The sequence below is a fragment of the Mytilus californianus genome, unplaced genomic scaffold (assembly GCF_021869535.1).
Source record: "Mytilus californianus isolate M0D057914Y unplaced genomic scaffold, xbMytCali1.0.p SCAF_9, whole genome shotgun sequence".
In the NCBI taxonomy this organism is placed as follows: Eukaryota; Metazoa; Mollusca; class Bivalvia; order Mytilida; family Mytilidae; genus Mytilus; species Mytilus californianus.
The window spans coordinates 23,173,056-23,196,228 of NW_026262745.1; the positions used below are offsets into that span (position 1 = coordinate 23,173,056).

The 23,173-nt window shown below is 32.1% G+C and overlaps 1 protein-coding gene across 1 annotated transcript; it reads right to left on the minus strand.

Annotated features, from left to right (window-relative positions):
* Positions 1–1,370: 1,370 nt before the first annotated feature.
* LOC127715151 (uncharacterized) lies at positions 1,371–4,871 on the minus strand. The gene is made up of 5 exons (XM_052221173.1): positions 4,816–4,871; positions 4,363–4,551; positions 3,686–3,810; positions 3,180–3,318; positions 1,371–1,494 (listed from the first exon to the last, which is right to left on the minus strand). Exons 2-5 carry the CDS (start codon positions 4,529–4,531, stop codon positions 1,484–1,486), a joined length of 444 nt encoding a protein of 147 aa, XP_052077133.1. The 5' UTR covers positions 4,532–4,551; positions 4,816–4,871; the 3' UTR covers positions 1,371–1,483.
* Between the last annotated feature and the right edge of the window lie 18,302 nt (positions 4,872–23,173).

The following is a 23,173-nucleotide window of genomic DNA, read 5'->3' on the forward strand; positions in this document are numbered from 1 at the left end:
GTCTGAAATAAATACTCTTCAAGTAATGTTCTATACATTATAGTTCCGTGTAGATATAAAACTCATCAAAGATACCAAAATAAACAAATATCAATTTGAAATTCTACGCGGGACTCTTCAGTGGCGCTCGAATAAACGCATTTGGAAGACCAAAGCAATTACGATGTTGAAGAGCATTAGGAACCAAATATTTCGAAAAATAAGACATCTACGGTTTATATAGGCCTGGGGTAGAATTACCTTTATGTATCGAGTAATTCAATATTTTATAAACAGTAAATTAACAGACAATGAGGATACCGATATACTGGGGTTTTGATACCCGCGGCGACGAAACGTCCCCTTGCAGTAGCATCGACCCAGTGGTTGTAAAAACTCATCAAAGATACCAGGCGTCTAATTTGGCTTTCAAATAGAGCCTTCCCGATGAAGGTAAATCCAGAAAAGCGCTTCGGAGGCACGCAATTCTTAACGTGTTGATTACATTTTTTTACAGCACTGGATCGATACCTCTGCTGGTGAACTATCAGTCCCCGAGGGTTTCATCAGCTCAGTAATTGGAACTTCATTACTATAAAGAAACTAAGGTTTCAACTCCTTCAGGCAAAGTTGACCTGCAATGGATTTGGCAATTTTTTTTGGGGTGCTTTTTGATCATATAGGTCTTCAACTGTTTCGGTTTTTATACATTCTTGGCTTTCAAATATTCGGCTTTGAGCGTTCCTGATGAAGGTAAATCCAGAAAAGCGCTTCGGACGCATGAAATTTATAACGTTTTTTTTCGTTTTTTTTTATACACCAGACACGTGTCGTCTTCATATGACACACCAAAGGCGCTCGAATCAAAACATTTGGAAGGTCATAACAAAATAATTATAAACAGTGAATTATATAAATACTATACATGTATATATACGAGCGTTGATTTTGAACGAATAGAAGTCAGCCATACTGTGAAACTCTTTGACAACATTTACGTAGGACTGATTGACGCTGGTCGACATGTACTCATGTATTATGATGATCCTCAATTGACTGTAATGTTTGTTTTAAGGGTTACAAATATTGTTTGATTGTCCGCTAGAAACAAGGCTCTTCAACGGGTTACCGTTTATGCATCAATCCCAAGCAACAATAAAGTTTATATCTTGGTTGACATGAAAATAATGCTTCAACATTATGTTTTTGTGTATATATTGATATCATGTCTTTTAATAGGTAAATGAACTCATACTTCACTTATTGAATACAAAAACCAATGGCTAATGAAAAGAAAGTTTTATTTCATAACAAATATGGTTAGATATGATCATGTTTTGCCGACATTCATTAACATTATGCTTAAAGCGATACTAGATGTATATACACTTTCGAGACACATTTATACCCGTTTTGAAATTGAAAAGAATTTATATTTCCGATATACGTTCTAAATAGAAATGCTAATAGCTCTTCTTTGTGTCTCATAGATAGTTCATCATGTTCATGGTTTTACTGAAATAAAAATATAATAAATTAAAACAGATATTTCTAGTTGTTGTTATGTAATTACGAATGTAATACAGATGATTAACTTAAAAAAACATAATTAACATGATTAATTAAATGTTGAAGAAAAATTAAGTCGTCCGTTTAACCTCAGCTAGATGTTTTTTCATACTAATTAAATTTAATCAGAAATGGAAATCCTATTGCCAGTAGCATGTAAGGACAACACTGAAACACAACACGAATACATAAAACTTAATGATGAAAGGTTTGTGTGATTGGATTAGACCAACAAAAAAAAGAAGAAAAAGCATGCGATACCCTTCATGCAGATGATATTAGTCTAAATTAAATATTTAAATCATCACGTTTGTCGAACGTTGTATTTATTTGGCATACAAGGAAACCTTCATATACATATGTAGTGGTTCACTGAAAGTGCATGTGTCTATCAGAGCTACACAATTGTCATATAATTTTTAAAAACATAGCAGCCTTTATTTCAAATATAATCTTCCTCCCTGTAACCGTCTTCATAAAAATTCTTTTAAAGAGATAATTACGTTAAATACTATCATTTGGTAACCGCTTTTGCACCCTGATGATCGTATGCTCGCCTTTAGTTCGGGAAGTTGAAGAAAATGAAAACAACACGTGCACTTAATAAATTTCATGCGTCCGAAGGTTTGATCACAGATCAGGTAAAATCAAACTTTGTTCTTGTGTCGTGATGTTACACCACTGTCCCATATCAGGAGAGGGTTGAGCGCTCACAGGCATGTTTAACACGCCACATTATTTTAGTGCCTGTCCCACGTCAGGGGCCTGTAGTTCAATGGTTGTCTTTGTTCATGCCTGTCGTATTTGTTTTACGTTAATTGTTTTATTATAAATTAAACCGTTAGTTTTCTCGTTTGAATTGATTCATATTTTTCATGTCGGAGCATTCTATAGCCGACTATACGGTATGGGATTATTTCATTTTTGAAGGCTGTACGGATGCCTTTAATTGCTTACATCCACTTCAATTGAACTCTGGTGGACAGTTGTCTCATCGGCAATCATACCACATCTCCTTATTTTTATTTTTTTAATATTGGTATTTGCTGCTTTTCAGCTACGCATACGTTGTTTCATCGGCTTTAAGTCTGATTTATGTTTTCGGGTAGGATGATCTGTCTCCTTACAGACTTTGCCTTGGGAACTAGACCGTTATCAAATCTGTTTCAACGTGTCTACAAAAAGGAAGCTGGATATTGATAAATAAATAACAAACCATCAAAAATTCACTCTTCAATAATCCACTCAATATTGTTGACAGGGCAATGAAAGAAATAACGAAACAGACGGACAGAAAAACCAGAAAAAACATACGAACAGCAAACACTCAAAACTGTGTTGTATAATGTTTTGTCAATACGAGCTGCTATAAAAACAGTAATAGAATCAGGTGTTCTGAAAATTTTAGCATACATATAAACTGCTTTGCCTGCGACTTTCGATGTGTTCATGAGGGACGACGAGTCGATTCGGTATGGGTCAAAATCGATAAAGACGTTAAATGTCATACTTGGTCTGTAATTTTCGTAATTGCTATTCTTTGAAACTCCGTACCTTTTACCCTACGATGCGCACTAAACTGAATTACAACAAAACAAAAATAAAATCAAAAATAAAAATTAAAACAATACCTCTGTAGATAGAATTTCTCCAAGAAGCCCCACACATCCTGGTAGATTCTCCTTTACATTTCTTAGAACATTGGGTATCTGGAACTCTTGGGTAGTTGTTGTCATTTAATTTGTTTCCACAGAAGCATTGGTCACTATTCTGTTGACATATATATTTATGAATTATTTCAGTGTTGCATTAGACAAATCAATCAAGAAAGTATAACAGACACAACGTAGGGATAGCTGCACACAATTTCTCCAATTTTAGATAGTAGTAGTAGGAAATAAACATAGAAAAACTCATAACGCATACGGTAAAAACACGTTAAGAATCTTTTATCCTGTTTAATGGTTTAAATATTTTAACACTATACTGCATGTCAAGGGTAAAATTATTTTGATGACTATTCTAAAAGTCTCTATGAGAAGAATAAATTGCATAAAAATAATCTTAAAAATACCAAAATGTGAAAACTAAGAACAGAAGAGCCTTACAAAGCATCATATATAATACGATTACTTACTTGTAAGCCTAAATATTCGAAGTTTGTACACAATGCACGACATTTCTCCAGATTCATGTCTTTAAAGTTACCTTTATGATGCCTCAAATGTCTATTGGGCTTATCAATAAAGCACCCAATATAACCTACAATAAAGCATCATTATAAGCAATGTCAGCAATAAACAAAATATACTATATGATTTTGTTTCGATTATGACCTAACGAATAACACCTCTCATAGTTATTTGTATATGTTCGTTGGCTTTATATAATTTGGTACATAAAATGTAATGGATTATTTACCGATTTCGTCCTATTTTCTGTCGGAACAATCTGGATTCGGTGATGCACGGATATGAAGAAACGTTAAACCTATGGACGCTCTTGAGCTTGAAATTAATACATTAACTTCCGTTTATTTCTCTTTAAATTTGTTTGCATATTTCTAAATGATTAACGAATTTAGAACATCGGTTACTTTCTATCGCCTCTAATTTAATGAAGTTGTCAGTTTGTTGTCGACTTATGAGTTTGAATGTCACTTTTGATATTTTCGGCTCTCTTTTTAAAAATTATTGTTTTGCCAAAAATTTGTTTATCACTCTAATCTGATATATGATGAAATCAAAGAAATATGTATTTTCAATTCTTTTTTATTACATGAAATAAATGTTATACGTAGACTACAACTCTTACCTTCATATCTGAATTGTCTCAACTGTTCTATTTCTTGGTCAACATATTCAGCAAATTCGCTACCAGCAAGATCGAATTGAGCACGTCCATTTATTGTCACCTCAACAGCAGCGACTATTTGATAGTAAGACACCAAAGCCAGAATACACAACTGAAGTAGTGCAATCATCTTCGTTCACTTACTTGTTGCTGCAAAAAGATGAACTATTAGTGAAGATGTATAGATTTACTTACATGTAGCACTAAAATTGGCGATAAATCCTACAATGAAGTATTTATGTTTTATTTGTAAGTGGAACATAGTTGTAAATGTTAGCAATATGTAGTAAATAGTTTTAAAAAAGAAAAGTATAAATTGCAGGATAAGCATGTGTCTGTAATATTAATAAGGCATTGAAATATATAACATGGCGCATAAAGGTTTTACGATAATTAATTTACATAATAACTTACCAAGTTAAAAGCTTAACTGAGCACTTCAGATTAAAGGTGTATGAAAACAATTTGACTGATTATTTATACATTATGTCCATTTCCTTTCGGAAACGTGTTTAAACCTTAATAATTTGTTTTGTTTCCTATTTAATGATGAAACGGATATTTTTCAATCCAAATTTATTGTTTTTCGGAAGGAAAATATTATTGTTTTTCTTGATAAATATAAAGTAGGTTATTATACTTCGTAAAGAAGAGCTCTTTTTCAAACTACTGAAATTTGTAATATGATATTTAAATAAATTACACTGGTTCTCTATAACTTTGGTGAACTGGAATTACATGTTGTATGCAGGAATATAGTGTGTCATGGGGTCAGGCATTTTGACAATGACTTCATGATTATGTTATATACATGTTGATAAATTCAAAGCTGATTATCTTTATTTATTTCAAATGCAAATTTTCCTTTGCAATTTTTTTCTTAATTTAAATCAAAAGCTAAATGTCGTTAAACGTCTTCAGTAACATATTTAATATTATGATATTTGAGGAGATGGGACCTCTCTGGTATGGAAGTATACTCTAACTGGTAGAAATTGAATAAAAGATGTTATGTTCAATCTAGTAATGTTTGCTTATGTTGTGATCAAACCAGAAAAGTTAAAGGTCGACCTTCAAATCTTTCTATTAATCTATATACACTAAAAGACACAGGTCTAAACTGTTCCTGTTGGATTATGTTTCTGAAAATGAATTTTGATTATCTACTTGAGACTTTAAAAAAATGAAATTGTGTTCTTTCTTTTTTATATTCCAATTTTTCTTTAGCCAAGTTATTATTTGGAGACTAATTGGCATAACAATCAAATACTCGGATTTTTGAAATTGAAGTTTGCACGTACGTTCTTTTATAAAACAATGCTGTTTTTGTTTAAAATATATTTTTTTAATACAGCCTTGTAATAACATTTAATTCGGTAAAAGGCACATTAATGCAAAATCTTGACTATTTGATTTGTTCTTCTTTGGAAATAGTATAGAACATTATACCATATTGAAACAGTAAGTGTATTTTGCGTCAATGCATTCACTGTCAAAATATTTTAGGCGACGCTTGAAAAATCTGTTTATAAATATATAGACTTAAATATCCATAATAATTCTTTTTTTATACATTTGATTTGCTTCATGAACTGTAATGATCATTTGTAGTAGCTCATTATGACAACCGACAACGCGTTTGCCGAGCAAAATTATAAGCCTGGTAGTGTTTTGTATAGTTATTTCTCTAATTCTTCGTCAATTTATCCCTCTCTGCACCCATTGTATAAAAAAATTGAATCAACGTGTGGTTCGTTTGATCTCAGTTCTTAATTCGTTAAAATCCGATTATGACGTCGAATTTTCTTGTTTTCCTCTGAATTTCCTATTGTGACGGCATGAAAAAAGGCGACAATGCCTGATGACGTCACATAGAAAGAAAACATCTGTTTGCAGATCATTCGACAAGAAGGAATAAGTTTGCCTGCACATTATTAGAAAATCATTAGAGAAACAGATTCCACCACCAAATCTCGTGTTATACGATATTTATCTACTCTCGACAGTTAAATTTTAAATATTGAAAACGCTCGGCGAGCCTCGTGTTTTAAATTTGAAAATTTAACTGTCTCGATTGGATAAATATCGTATCACACTCGATGCAGTGGTAGAATCTATATTTTACTTTTGATTGTGTTGTTTGTGAGTTTTAATAATGTTGACTGTTTGTTTTGTTTGGAATACCATTGATCGGGATTGAAAGGGGTCAGAGGTAGCTGCTAACATGATATAAATAATATTGCTATGCAGTTATGAACATTTACTATGGTCCTACATTCTGTGGACACCTATATTTTGGCATTGCACACGATCATGTTTTCTTTCCCTGTTTATGGCGTATTTACCCTAAATCCATTTGATGTGTACTGTTGGATGTTTTGTCTTAGAAACATGATTTTCATTAGCGGTTTTTGGTCTTTGAACTAGCTTTCAATAATTGCGATTACTCTCATTTCGATATCGATACTTTGTGTCTTATATATTTTTGTTAGCTGGTGTTGTGTCAATCTAATTTATCAATAGATATAAGAAGATGTGGTATGAGTAAATGAGACAACTCTCCATCTAAGTCACAATTTGTAAAAGTAAACCATTGTAGGTCAAAGTACGGCCTTCAACACGGAGCCTTGGCTCACACTGAACAGCAAGCTATAAAGGGCCCAAAAAATGATGAATGTAAAACCATTCAAACAGGAAAACAACGGTCTAATCTATATAAAAAACGAGAAACGAGAAACACTTATGAACCACATCAACAAACGACAACCACTGAACATCAGGTTTCTGACTTAGGACAGGTGCAAACAAATGCAGCGGGTTTAAACGTTTTAATAGGCGCCAACCTTCACCCTACCTGAAACAATAGTGTAACATCACAACATAGAAAGATACACTATAAGATATCAATGGAAATGGCTTACCTCAATCAAAAGACATATTAACAAAAACAAGTGAACATACACTGAACGAATAAATTATTACAACTAAGTTTTATAGTTTGTTCTGATGCTGCACTGTTACACCACTGTCATATGCTGTGGAGGGTAGGTCACCCAAAAACATGTAACTCCATATAACATTCTGTATGTGCCTGTCCCAAGTCAGGAGCCTGTTTTTCAATGGTTATCGTGTGTTGCTTTATATTATATTTGCACATCGTTTATTATTATTTACGGAAATCAAGCCGTAAGGATTTTTAACGTTTCGTTCAAAGGACGTCTTTTTCAGGAGACAATCGACATTCGTATTGGAACAAACTGTGCTCCTTTTCTTGACCATTTGTTCTCTTATTGACGTGAGGCAAACTGCACACAGGAGCTTTTCAATGGAGGTAGCTAGCGTATTATTTATTAACATGCCGTTCCGCTATATAGGTGATGTCATCACTTAAAATAATTGCAAGTTTATTAAATTTGTTGTACGCATGTATCCCATTAAAAGAAGATTACCAAAGATATCGTTTAGTCTACTTCATATATAGACTCATACCTGAATATTAACAAACGGATCGGTTAATAACTCTACTGTAAGAGAAAAGGGGGATTTCAGCATTTAAATTGCGAACTTTCCGTTTCTATGTAGCGACATTCCAACGCGCCTGCATCATTGCATATGGAGAATATTTCCCCAAGTTGAATCTTGCTTTGTCTTTCATGGTTAACTTGATAAAGAGTTACTGCTTACAATCCAAGGAAACTATTGAACCAAGGGTTCTCAGAATAAAGCTGAGAACTCTGGGAAAATATTGGTGAAAAGTAAAATAACAAGAATACCGAAATCATAACAAAAAATACCTTTTCAAATGGCAAAATCAAAAGCTCAAACACATCAAACGAATGGAAAACAACTGTCATATTCCTGACTTGGTACAGTCATTTCCTTATGTAGAAAAAAGTGCTTTAAACCTGGTTTTACCGCTAGCTTAACCTCTCACTTGTATGACAGTTGCAAAGAATTCTATTATACTGATTATTTTGATAAAAATGTGTGAGCAAAACAAACTGAAATAATAGGTAAAAATGTCAAAAATTGGGGTACAGCAGTCAGCTGCATTGTTTTATAAACTTAATCACTATAAAAACAAACAAATATGTCAACAAAGGAAAACAAAATGACATATAACCACTCTAATGGGCAAAGCATATTAGCAAAAATGTGAGACAAGAATACAAAAAATGACCATAGCACAATAATACAATGGCGGGATTTATAAATACCGAGCCACGCCAAAAGGTCAAATAGCTCGTAATGTTTTACGTGTCTATACATTCCTTTTATATGCATATAGACTAGCACTCTACATGCAGTGATAAAGACTGCATAGAGGTAAACAAAAGTTAAAACTCTTCAAAAAAGTTCACGGAGGACAGATTGTTACCGGTCGACAAATGTGGGCACCTATTATGCTCGTGGTGTGATTGCCGATGAGACAACTCTCCACAAGAGACCAAATGATATAGAAACAACTAAAGGTAACAGTTTCAACAATGATCAAAACCCATACCGCATTGTCAGCTATAAAAGGCCCCGAAATGACAAATGTAAAACTATTCAAACGAGAAAAAAAACCGGCCTGATGTATGCACGAAATAATGAACGAAAAACAAATATGATATACAGCAATAAACGAAAACCATCGAATTACAGGTTCCTGACTTGGGACAGGCACATACAGAATATGGCGGTGTTAAACTTGTTTGGAGGCGCCAACCGTTCCCCTTATCTGAGATAGTGGTGTATCAGTACAACATAAGAACAAACTATAAAAATCAGTTGAAAAAGGCTTAACTTATCAACTTACAAAAACACAGACCAGAAATGGCGGGGTACTTATACATCCCCACAACAAAAAAGACACTAATTACAGATCAGAGAGTACTGGCAGTTACTGACAGCTAATTCAAAAGCCAATAACGACTTATAAACAAGTAATGCATCTAAGACTAAAATATCAATCAGTCCAACATCCAATGAATTAAGTGTAAAGACGTCATTTACAGTCAGAGAAAAACATGACCTTTTGCAATGCCAAGATACAGGTATCGACAGATTTTAGAGCCATGAATGTGCATATGTATATAAAAATAAAATTTGGTTTGAAAATCAATATTAAAACCAACAAAAACAATAACAGTGTTGAATTGGTAACCTTTTAGAATAAGTTTATTTTAAGGATCGACCAGTTAACCAGAATCGTATTTAAATTTCCGGGCACAGTAAACAACATCTCCGTAAAAATCAGGATGTACAGTCTTTTGTAGAGTTTCACATCACTCTCAAGTTTTATTTCAGGTTTAAAATATTGTTGATTGTATTTTGTAAAAGGTTGTCTAAAAGTTACCGTTTACCCCGGACATCAATTTAATGAATTTGTTAATATCTTGGTTGACATGAGAAACATTAGTGCGCACGACAGTTTGTTACATTTTGCTCTAATGTCTTTTGTGATTGAATGGCCTCACAATTGCCTGAAAACAACTTGCGCGTGCTCTCGTACAAAAATTCTTTATAAGTAAGATATCAGTTATGCAATTTTACATCCATTGATATATTCCATGTAAAAAAGAGGGAGAAATATACCAAAGGGATATTCAAAGTTGGTCAAAAACAATCTGAAAAGGCCATGGGGAAAATACAAAATGATCAAAAGACAAACCCACACAAACCTCGGGTGATATCAGGTGCTCTGGAAGGATGAGCAGATCCTGCTCCACATATGGCATCTATCGTGTTATGGGGTTATGGTTACAATTTTTGACGCAGACTCAATTTCACATATAATTTCCTTTTTATTTCCGAATTTTAACAGAGAATAATGTATAAGTGTTTCATACTCGGACCCTGCGTAGCAAATTATTAGCCTAGTATCTTTGACGAGTTTTTACATCCATCGGATCGATTGTACTGCTAGTAACCTTTTCGTAGTCAACACTTTTGTCTTGATCAGTCTTATGTAGACAAAAGGATACAGAATTATAAGTCTAGTATGTTTGGTGAAATTTTATTGATACATCCAGAAGATAGCTAGCTGCTTCTGTTCTTACGAAAGCATGTTGGCGTCAAGTGAGAAAGATATAAGTTTAATCAAAGGCCGGATTCAGAACAGTGTGTCCGGATAGGTAGACATGGCTTTTTGCTGAATGTTACCTTATAAACTAGAACGTTATAAAATCTGGTTCATTATATCGGTTTAGTATTAACAAAGCTGGATGTTAAACAATAACTAGACATCGCAAATATAATCTTCAATTAACTACCCAACACAGGAAGTGTAATAAAATAATAGGCAAGCAGTCAGAATAACAAACAAGAAAAGAAATACGAAGAGCGAACACTAAAAGCAATGGTTTCGAATAAACAAATTTCTATGAAAACAGCATATATGTAAACTGCTTCGAATGCAATACTCGGCCATTTATGAGTGATGCCGAGTTCAATTCTGTAGGGGTTAAAATCGGTAAAGACGTGGTTATTTCATACTATATTGTCTTGACTGTTTTGGGGAAACTTAATGTGCATCTCCTCCGACACAAACTAAAAAGAATAATAAGACTAATGCCTCTGAAAATGGAATTTCTACAAAACACTAAACATCCTGATATATTCTCCTTTACATTCCATTCGACATTGGGTGTCCGGAACTCTCGCGTAGCGGTGGTCATTCAATTCGTTTCCACAGAAGCAATACGAGCTGTACTGTTGAAAAGATACTTATGAAAATATTTTGTACATGTTAAGCAAATAAAGTAAAGCATTCCCATTGACAAATGAAAAAAACGAAGAAAAAATGCAACGTTTGGACGGCTACGCTGCATTGAAGACCTGTTGGTGACCTTCTGCTGTTGTCTGTTCTATGGTCGGGTTGTTGTCTCTTTGACACATTCCCCATTTCCATTTTCAATTTTACATATACTTTAGTACGTTTTACTGGAAAGTACCAAAATCTGCCAAAATCGTATTAGACGAGTGACATTAACCATAAAATTTTATTTTTAATGCACCCACCTACCATACGGCTTAACCATATACCATTCGAAAGCACATCATCTGCACTACCTTTTTTGCCCAGTCGTCAAAAATTCGTATGGTGCAGTTTCTGTCAAATCACAACGAAAGTCAAGGACGGACAACTTCTAATTTTACAAGAAGTCAGCATTTTTTGCATATTCTGTCTTCTGAATAATGATATTTTGTATGGACATATGGAAATCTGTTAGAACAGGTGTTAATAGTAACATATCAAAAGCACTTTGAAATATTAATGTCGGATTTTTAATAAATAGCGGTGTTTTCCAGAAATTCCAATGAAAACGACAAAAATGCATGAAAATCAAATTTTATGTCTGTGATTGAACTGTTATTTACCATAAAACCAAATAACATATTTTATTTAGTGCTTAGGATGTTTTTGACATCATTAAATTACTGCAATTACGCTTCTTGTTAATTAAACAGCCAATTATAACAATCATGCAGTTGCCCAAAATATCGCCATCTGCAAGAAAATAGCTTTTTTAGCTGTTCTTTGTTAAAACAATTTGTATGTAGTCGATATTATGTTGAAAAACACAAATTTTAAAAGTGCAAAAATGTTAAAGGATAGAATACACAGAAAATTCGTACATTTAGGGAAAAGTTTGGGAGCGAAACTTTGATAATTCAATATTTCAATATTTAAAATTGAGAATGGAATTTGTATGTTTTCTTGGTTGCTTATACTGCATCTTGCATTGAATGAGGAAGTGAAAACTATTATAAGCTAGCCAATGAAATGTTTTCCATGCCTGGCCAATATATTTAATCCTATCCAACTACGCAATTTCTTGTAAATAAATTGAGACCCTCGCAATTATATTTACTTACATTAATTTTTGAATTGGGAAATCTATCAATTCGCAATAACAATACATACATTTCCATTAATAAAATTTACTCCCTGAATAGTTTACATATTAATACATTTTAATATAAAGATGATTGATTGATTGTTGGTGTTTGACGCAATTTTCGGTTTATCATTTTTGGCTTCTAAAGTATTTTGCGGCGATCAGTTTTAAATGGTTTAGGCCCATGGAATGCCTAAGGAACCACCGACCTTCGGAAGGAAAACTGGCAATCCCCATCAACAATACATTAGTTATAGCTATTAGTATCAAGGACGAAGTTACTGTGTATGTGCCACAACACAAATATACCAATCAGCATTGGTCACCTTTTGTAAAAGTAGGCAACCTCTAACCAAACACAGCAGTATTAATGTTGATGTTTACTTCAGCTAAATGTTATAAGTAAAGTTTCTTAATAGAAACAAAAATATAAATGCATTTGAACCGCTTTTATTTCAAATTTTATTGGCCATGATTTGCATTAAAATTTCAATGTAGATTTGCCACATAATATTTTCATTTTAGGCATTTAAAAAAAAGAGCACGATCTACTATTTTAGTAGATCATCTATTAAGCATTGGTTGATCATTGGCATATTAAAGATAATACGTGTATATTAAGAATACATATGGTTAAAATGAAGTTATTTTATTCTAAAATATCTATACAATTGTGAGAAATGAAAAAAATGTGGTTGAATTTATCCAGTTTTTTTAATTGGTTTCATGTAATCTGATCTTAAATTATGTTTGTGGATAATTATTGTGCACTGAGCCCTCTGTTATTGATCTGACAGCGACTTTTTGCGATTTTCTCGCTTTATTTTCATATTTTTCGGTTCAAGTTTCTAATGGTGCGAAGATCTCACAACAATAGTGATATAAGTTGACATGAAAAAAACCGTACAAAATGTTATGTATAAGTATTAAAAACATGGGTTAAAACAATCTGACTAAAATTTAGATCAATCACGACTCGCCTGCTCATATATCGCATGAGAATAACGAAATCAAAGAACTACATTTTAATAAGATTAGGGTTAACTTAATGAGATAGCTTGAAAGCAGGTATGTTCTGGCAAATTTAAAGCGATTACTGTTTTTAGCGCTATTTGAATATGTCTATTATGAAACAAATCCCTTCACATATAACCTCCAAATGTGCACTTTGAACTTCCATAATTCTGCCAAGCAATGTCGAAGGAATATTGCTCTTACAATTTTGAGAATAACATATGGATATGTGAATGAAAAGAACAAAAAAAAAAGGACGTAAGGAAAAGATGATTCCTACATTTCCGCTATATCATATAAAGATAGATAGAGATGGAGAGAGAACTACGAGGTCTATCACAACTGTTTTCCAATCGTTTGATGTGTTTCAGCTTTTGGTTTTGATATGTGATAAGAGACTATCTGTTTTGAAATTTCACTTGGAGTTCGCTAATTTAAGTTGTTTTACTAACTTATTTTTTGCATCAATTTTAAGTTCTGTTGTCTTTTTTCGCTCAGCTTTGAAATTTATGGTTTTCTTTTCTTTGATTGAAAGAAGGGATAAAATAATATGGAGGCAGTCTCAAACCCTGGTCGAAGAAAAACAGATGACAGCATGACCATGGCGAAAAAGTAAGACAGACAAACAAATCTTCTTAAAACACTATACCGAATTGTGTGAACAATACATAAACCAGTATGGTGATTACAGTTGTTCATGAAGGTTATTCAATCTTAATAAATCTGAATTATTAATTTTCAGTCATATTTAATAAAACAACTAACAAAGTATATTATAATGGGTTAACATTAAAAGGAATTCGCCGGATTTGACATTGAAAAGCGCATGGTACAGACAGTTTTCTTTCGAACATTGAACGAGCATAATCTTCGTAACATGTCTTTCCACATCGGGAAACTAATTTTTACCAAATAAACTTCTTTTGTTCCTTAAAGTTCTTCCATAACCTTTTTTTAAATATGGTTGATCATTATCTGCCGATATTAGCATTATTATCTAGCAAAAACAAAAGCTAAATGATCCCTATTTGCAGATGGTGTTTTTTGGGGCAACTAAAAAAGCTTCATTAGAAGGCTGCATCTGGACCTACATCATGTTAATTGCAGTTTAAAATGATGAAAAAATTCCCTCGGTCCATAAACAATAAATCTATTCTATTTTTGGCATACAAATATTCAAATTTCAGAAAACATTTAGATTTTATTGCAATTTTATAATTTTTGAAGTTTTTTCAAGAAATGCAATTTTTTGTTAATAAAGCGCAATCAACATTTAGGTTTGCACTTGATTTGAAATCATGGTAATTTGTTTTATAAGGTTTAGACCAATTTTAGGGAATAAAATGCCATACAAGTACCTGAAAATGGCATTTTGTGTAATTATAGCAAACATTTGGAATGCTCAGTTTAGACCTTTGACCTTGATTTAACGAAAATTGCACCGTACGAATTATTGACGACCGGGCAAAAATGAAAGTACAGATAATAATCTTTCGAATGATATATTATATAGCCGTATGTTAGGTGGGTGCATTAAAGTCGTTAACTAAGCGTCTTTTCGAAAATTGTCACTCGCCAATATATAGTAGTTCAAAAAATATTAAGATACACAATTGTATTCCTCTGATACAGATAAGAATCAATAGCTAAATTTGCGAATGTGAGTAAAATTAGAAGGGAGCGTTTCGTTACATCTCCAAAATTTACTAAAGATGAGCTTAAAAAATTAAGGAGGGATCCCCGTAATAACTTATCAAGTTCAAGTTCATAGAACTAAAGTTACTTACTTTCTTACTTTTTGTACAGATGGTTAATATTGTGTCTATAAATGCTAATGGTTTGAGAGATCAATCAAAATTCCCAAAGTTTTGTTCATTTTGTTCGGAGAACTATTATGATGTTGTAGCTATCCAAGAAACCTTTTGGTCAGATGATTTAGTTACTAGTTTTTCTAAGTTTTGGATTGGTAAAATATTTTACTCGAGTGCTGAAACACATAGACAAGATGTTGCCTTTTTGATAAGTAAAAAGGTTGAACATGAAGTAAATTATATACAAAGTTTTGACGGTAGATGTGTACATATTCAATTACAACAAGATGATAAATTAATAAATATTGTTAATTGTTATGCACCTAATTCGGTTCTTGAGAGAACTACTTTTTCGAAAACTTGAGTGAAAAATTAATAAATATGGAGAATATTATTTTGTTAGGTGATATAAACACATCTTTGTCAAAACTTGACAGGTGCAGAAAAACCAATCACACAGAAGATAAATCATACAAGTCAATAAATCAGTTGTACGAAAATTTTAATATCTATGATATATGGCGAGCAAGAAATCCAACGTCACAAATATTCTCCTGGCGTCGTGTTGTACAAAATAATCTGATTCAGAGCAGATTAGATTTTATATTTTTTCCAAAATCCTTTTCTATATTTGTGAAGAACGTTTATTATAAACATAATTCGTTCAGCGATCGTTCTTTTGTAAATCTGAATATAGATTTTAGTGAAATTTAGAGAGGCCCGGGATTATGGATATTTAATAACAAATTGTTAGATGACAAAGAGTTTGTAAATAAAATTAATAAATTAATCGAAACCGAAAAACAATGTCCTCTCTGTGATGAAGAACCTTTGGTTTGGTATGATAATTTAAAATATAAAATAAAACAACTAGCAAAAGTAATTGCGCAAGATAAATCCCTTGCCGAAAAAATCGGAATATTTTAAAATTCAAAGAGAATTTGAAAAAAAATCATTGGCTGTAGCTAATAATGAAAATGTTGATTTAAATAGATTTAAGAAAATTAAATTGAAACTAAAATGTCACGAAGAAAACATTTGTAAAGGAGTGATTTTGCATTCTAAAGCCCATTGGGCAATAGATGGTGACAAGAATTCTAAATACTTTTTACAGCGTGAAACATATAAAAAAACTGTAATGTTATAAAAGAATTTAAAAATAGTGATAATAATATAGTCACATCTACGGAGGCAATTCTTGATGAAGTTCATAAATTTTATAAAGATTTATCTTCTTGTACATCAATAAACAAAGATAAAGCAAATGAAATTTCAAATTTTATTTCGGAAAAAGTTTCTGAAGATGATATGGAAAATTTAGAAGCAGAATTTAGTTTAGATGACATAAAAGCCGCTTTGTTTAGTATGTGTAAAAATAAATCCCCGGGTCCCGATGGACTAACTGTAGAAATTGTTTGGAGAAATATTTCTGAAAATTTTTAAAGTCATTGAAGATGAAAAAAAATATGACAAGATCCATGCGACACGGCATAATTACTTTAGTATATAAAAATAAAGGAGACAAAAATATGTCAAAAAACTTTAGACCCATTTCATTATTATGTGTGGATTATAAAATAGTCGCTAGAATAATGTCTAACAGACTAAAATTTGTTTTGCCGAAATTAATTTCTATTCATCAAACGTGTTGTATATCTGGACGAGATATTGCAGATACAACTGCAAGCATTCGAGATTTAATTGAGATTATTGAAAACGATAATTTAGAAGCCTTTCTTATAAAAGTTGACCAGGAAAAAGCTTTTGACAAAGTTGATCATGATTATTTATTTTTAGTTCTAGAAAAATTTGGTTTTGGTCCAAAATTCATTCAGTGGATAAAATATTTCATAAAAATGTAAATAGTAGCGTCAAATGTAATCATGGCTTTTTAACATAATATGTAAAACTAAATAATTCAATAAAACAAGGATGTCCCGTTTCTGCTCTCCTTAACGTTTTAGTTGCGGAACCGTTAGGGAAGGCCATAATAAAGAATAAAAATATTAAAGGTGTTGTTATTCCGATTTCAAATAAAGAGGCAAAAATTTTTCAACATGCAGATGATCCTAATATTTTTACTGCCGACAAAAATTCTATAAAAGAAACATTTAAAATTTTGAACCTATATAGCGAGACGTCAGGTACTGAAATTAATAAACAAAAATCTGAAATTTTGAGCTTAGGTTCTAGTAGCATAAATGATCAAGAACTAAATAATTGCAAATTCAACGTTGTGAAACTGTAACTAAAGTCCTAGGTATTCATGTTGCTAAAGATAATCAGTTGTGCGAATCATTGAATTGGAAAGATAAAATTGAAAAAATAAAAACAATTTTATTTTTTTTTGGAATAAAAGAGATTTAACACTACCTAGTAGAGCGGTTGTTCTTGCTTCTCTTATTATGTCTAGATTTTATTATACTTTAACAGTATGTCCGCTACCAGAAAACTTTAAAAACGAAATCAGATTAATAGCTTTTAAAATTTCTTTGGCAGCATAAATCTCATCTTGTAAAGTATCAAACAATAATTGGCAAAACATTAGCAGGAGGTTTAAATATTCTAGATATTTTTCTAAAAATGCAAGCTTTTAGATTAAAATTCCTCAAAAAATATCTTGACCCGAATTGTCAACCAATTTGGAAAAAGTGCGCTCGATTATTTTATTACAAAATTGAAAATATGGATTTAAAACAAAATATTGTGTTCACGTAATTAAATTCCAAATATCTGAAACACTTACCACTTCATTATCAAGAAATATTTAATGCCTATTATAGAATAAAATCCAAGCTAAAATTTGAAATTGAAATTCAACATGTGTACTATAATCCTATTTTTTGTAATCCCAATATAAAGCTAAACGGTGAAATTCTTCTTTTCGAAAAATTCATTCACTTAGGTTTGATCCAGATAAAAGACATCTGATATGAATTTATTCCCGGATTTTTTACTTCCGGTTCGATAGTAGAAATAATCCAACAAAATTTTCCTGATGAAAAAACACACGAAAAAAACTGCATACGACAAGATTTTAAGATGTATTCCTGATAAGTGGAAAATTTTACCGAAAACCATAAACCCGTTAAATACCGATAGAGTTCCGAAGCTATGTATTTGTCTAGAAAACGACAGAGAAGTTCCTTTTCTAGGGGTAGTTACAAAATTTCTTTACAAACTCTTACTGTCAGAAATGTTTGAAACGCCCACAGCTGAAAAGCTTTGGGCTGAAAAATATCCGTCGATCAATTTTACTCAATTATATTCAGTAACCAATCAGAATGGTCAATCTACCGACTGTCATTGTCTGAACTATAGGATTGTACACAGGGCTATTTTTACCTTAGACAAGTTGTTTAGATTTGGTCAAGAGGACAGCGACACATGCAAATCGTGCGGTCTATGTACAGAAAACTTGTTACACCTGTTTGCCCTATGTCCGAAGTTGATCCCGATACATAACTTTCTGAAAGATATGTTACACAAAATTTGTATTGATTATCCCCCTAATGTTGTGAATTTGATAAATTATGAGGAACTGATGATATTTGGGTACCTCAGTCGTTCAAAGATTGTGAACACATATTTTTTTTATTTTTTTCTGAGTGTAGCTAGATTATGCATTGTCAAAACACGCAATCTTAAAGTTTTTCATGATAAAAATATAGATACAGTGAGACTATTCAAATTCACAATTAGAAAATATATAGAATATGCATACACTTATCACAAAATAAACCACCAACAACAGATCTTCAACAAATATTTTTTACGCAATAATTCCTTACTGCGTATTGAAAATGACAAAACAATTTTATTTTTTTAAACACATGAGATATATATCAAATTGATTGCAATTGTAATCAAGTAGTTTCTGATTATTTTATTTTGGATCTTTTACTGAACAATACAATTTTTTAAAATAGAAAGGTTTTCCATCAAATGACATGACAAAAGGGTGTGTTTGACTTTTGCGAATAACATATTAGAGTTATCTCTCTTTGGATAGATATTAAAAGTTATCTCTCTTTGGATAGATATTAAATCATTAATTGTTTTATAAACACTTGTCTTTTAAAAAATATATCTCGATGGAATTCTATACTAACAAAAAGGTTAATACTAACAACTCTGTACATACCAAAGATGGCACCAAAGAGGTATGTCTCTTGATGCTTTTATGTAAATAGTTAATAAATAATCTTAATGATAAAAAACATAGAGCGCTGGACACAGTGCAGGCGGTGTTGTCTCGATATCCCAATAGCATGAGTTCGAATCCCGGCGAGGGAAGAACAAAAATTTGCTCCCGAAAATTTTCAGATTTAACATTGTTGTGCTGATATTTAGAGTAATTATGAATATATATATATAGAAAATCCGTTGTTCGACCTGCTAGTCAAATGCGTTTTGTTAAAATATACTTTTTGTCTTTTTTTGGTCTTTTGAAAATTATGTTTGTGCTGTATTTAGACCCCTCTACCAAGAAAATTGTTTTGCATGCACACGTATAAAATTCCGGTTTTTATACAACGCAATCATAGGTTTGGACGTTGTTTCAATTTAGATTGGTGTATATATATATATATATATATATATATATGTATATATACCCTTTTTTTCGAATCACACGGTATTTTTATTCATTATGAGAACTTGCAGTGTAAAGTCAAAAGAGTTCTTCTAAATATATTCACGTCTAAACATGTGACAACTTTATGACAGACATTCTCCATCGGAACACGTGGTTATACAGAGCTAAGTAGTAATGTTACACTACTCTTTCATGTTAGGGTGAAGGTTGGAGCCTGTAAAAACGTTTAAACCCGCTGCATTTGTTTGCACCTGGAGCCTGTTGTTCAGTGGTTGTTGTTTGTTGATGTGGTTCATAAGTGTTTCCCATTTCTCGTTTTTTATATAGATTATATCGTTGTTTTTCCTGTTTGAAATGTTCGACACTAGTCACTTTGGGGCCTTTTATAGCTTCTTGTTCGGTGTGAGCCAAGTTTCCGTATTGAAGGCCGTACTTTGGCCTATATTTGTTTACTTTTTACGCATTGTGACTTGGATGGAGAGTTGTCTCATTGACACTCATACCACACCTTTTTATTTCTATACTCTAACCCATAATATATATATATATATATTTCGTTTAGACGGTTATCATGGTTATATCAAAATTAAAATTTGATGTGGCGACATGGTAAGTAACATTATCATCCTTTACGACAGACAAAATAGCTGATCTGAAAGGTACACCATCTACTTGCCACTATACATCATGTACTGTGTTACAACCCTAGATAAAGTCGACAAGGAAAAGCATCACATCGACCACCGAAAGCTATATTTTTATGTAGCCTAGGTGGTCGAGTGATCTAGGACACTATAGGCGGTGTTGCCACGATGTCACAGAAGCAAGGGTTCGAAACCCGCTGAGGGAAAAACAAACTGTTTTTCATTTGAAAGTCGAAAAGGATTGTAAATGTCAGCTATATGTAGTACAAAGTTTAAAAAAGAAAAGTATAAATTACAAGATGAGCATGTGTGAGTAATATTAATAAGGCATACAAATATATAACGTTGCGTATAAAGGTATACGATAATTAATTTAAATTATAACCTAACAAGTTAAAAGCTTATCTGAGCTCTTCAAATTTAAGGTGTATGAAAACAATCTGACTGATTATTTATAAATTATGTCAATTCCCTTTCGGAAACTAGTTTAAACCTTGAATAATTTGTTTTATTTCCTATTTAAGATGTAACGGATATCTTTTAAGACAAAATATATTGTTTTCCGGAAGGAGAATATTATTGTTTGTCTTGATAAATATAAAGAAGATTATTAAACTTCGTAAAGAAGAGCTCTTTTTTAAACTACTGAAAATTGCAATATGATATTTAAATTGATTACACTGGTTCTCTGTAACTTTGATGAACAGGAATTACATGCTGTATGCAAGATTATAATGTGTCATGGGGTCAGGCATTTTGACTAGATAACTATGTTATATACAGATTGATAAATTGTTTGACTATAAAGTTCGATTGATTGATTGTTGTTTTAAACGCAATTTTGAGCACTCTTGCTTGGCTATATTGTGGGAGGCAGTTTTTGGTGGAGGAATTCAGAGTACCTAGAAAAAACACCGATCTTCGAAAGGAAACATAAACATTCGAAGGGAACTGTAAATCGATTCTTTTGAATTAATATTGATTTAAATTAAAAGCTAAATGTCGTAAAACGTCTTCAGTAACATATCTTAATATACTGATATTTGAGGAAAGGGACCTCTCTGGTATGGAAGTATACTCTTAATAGTAATAATATTATTATTGTTTGACGTAAATTTTACATTGAGATTCTGAAAAAAGAAATCACCAATTCACCAACATTCCAACTGACTCCATTTTCAGAAAACGACATCTGTAACAAACATAAACTTTTAGCTACCGCTTTACAAGCAGAACCAAATACAATGAAAGTCCCAACTATGTATTGGCTTCCGAAGCTACACAAAACACCTTACAAATATAGATTCATTTCGTCTTCAAGCCATTGTTCCACTACTAAATTGTCTATTCTTCTTACCAGTACACTTGGTACAATCAAAAACCTGATAATAAATTGTTCAAATAAGGCCTTCGAAAATAGTGGAATTAATTACTTTTGGAGTGTCAAGAACTCGTTGGAAGTACTTGATAAATTGCATGCATATATTGGTGATTTTGAATCTGTTCAAAGTTTTGATTTTTCTACCCTATATACCACATTGCCTCACATTCTCATTAAGAAAAAATTCACACACCTAATTAAATGGGCATTTAAAAAGTCAGAATGTGAATATATATGTTCAAACTCTTTTAGGTCATTTTTTAGTAGCAATAAACAAAAAAACTATGTCAATTGGACATGCTTTGATACTATATATGCCCTTGAATTTTTACTAGATAACATTTTTGTTCGCTTTGGAGATTCCGTATATCGTCAGGTTATCGGAATTCCAATGGGGACTAACTGTGCACCACTTATTGCGGACCTTTTTTTGTATTGCTATGAGTTACAATTTATGACAAAAATCAGTAAAGACCCATCGAAACAACATCTGATACACAAATTTAATAATACTTTTAGATATTTGGATGATATTTTGGCTCTCAATAATGACGACTTCAGTATGTATACTAAAGAAATTTATCCTGTTGAACTAACTTTAAATAAAGCTAATACTAACAATGACCACTGCCCTTTCCTCGATCTTGATATCTATATCATTAACGGAAAGCTTAATACTAAAATATATGATAAAAGAGATGATTTTTCATTTCCTATCGTTAATTATCCATTTTTAGATGGTGACGTTCCCTTGTCACCATCTTACGGTGTTTATATATCTCAACTTGTACGATTCGCTCGTGTATGTAACAATGTTTTAGATTTTAACGAGAGAAATTTATGTATTACTGAAAAATTATTACACCAGGGTTTTCGATATCACAAACTAGTCAAAACATTTACTAAATTTTATCATCGGTATAAGGACATCATTCGTAAATATAGCTCAACATGCAGACTTCTTATACGTTCAGGTATTTCACATCCAATTTTTTATGGAAATATTCTTTATAAAGCACAAAAATGTCAGTATTCACCTCTGAAACTAACAAAACCTCTAAATAGACTTATTAAGAAGGGATATAGTTACGATACTGTTGTCAGGTCATTAAAGATTGCATATTTTGGCGTTAATATTGATTCACTTATAGGGTCTTTGCATCGGCACTAAACACATTTATTTAAAAACCAGTTGTTGGCATGACACGGGTTATGTTCTTCTCATATATGTTATGATGGTATGATACTAAACCCCTAACGGGAAGGATTGTGCCTGATATTCATATGATGAAGACATAATCTTTCAATCAGTTTAATTGAAGTCTGGAGCTGGCATGTCAGTTAACTGCTAGTAGTCTGTTGTTATTTATGTATTATTGTCATTTTGTTTATTTTCTTTGGTTACATCTTCTGACATCAGACTCGGACTTCTCTTGAAC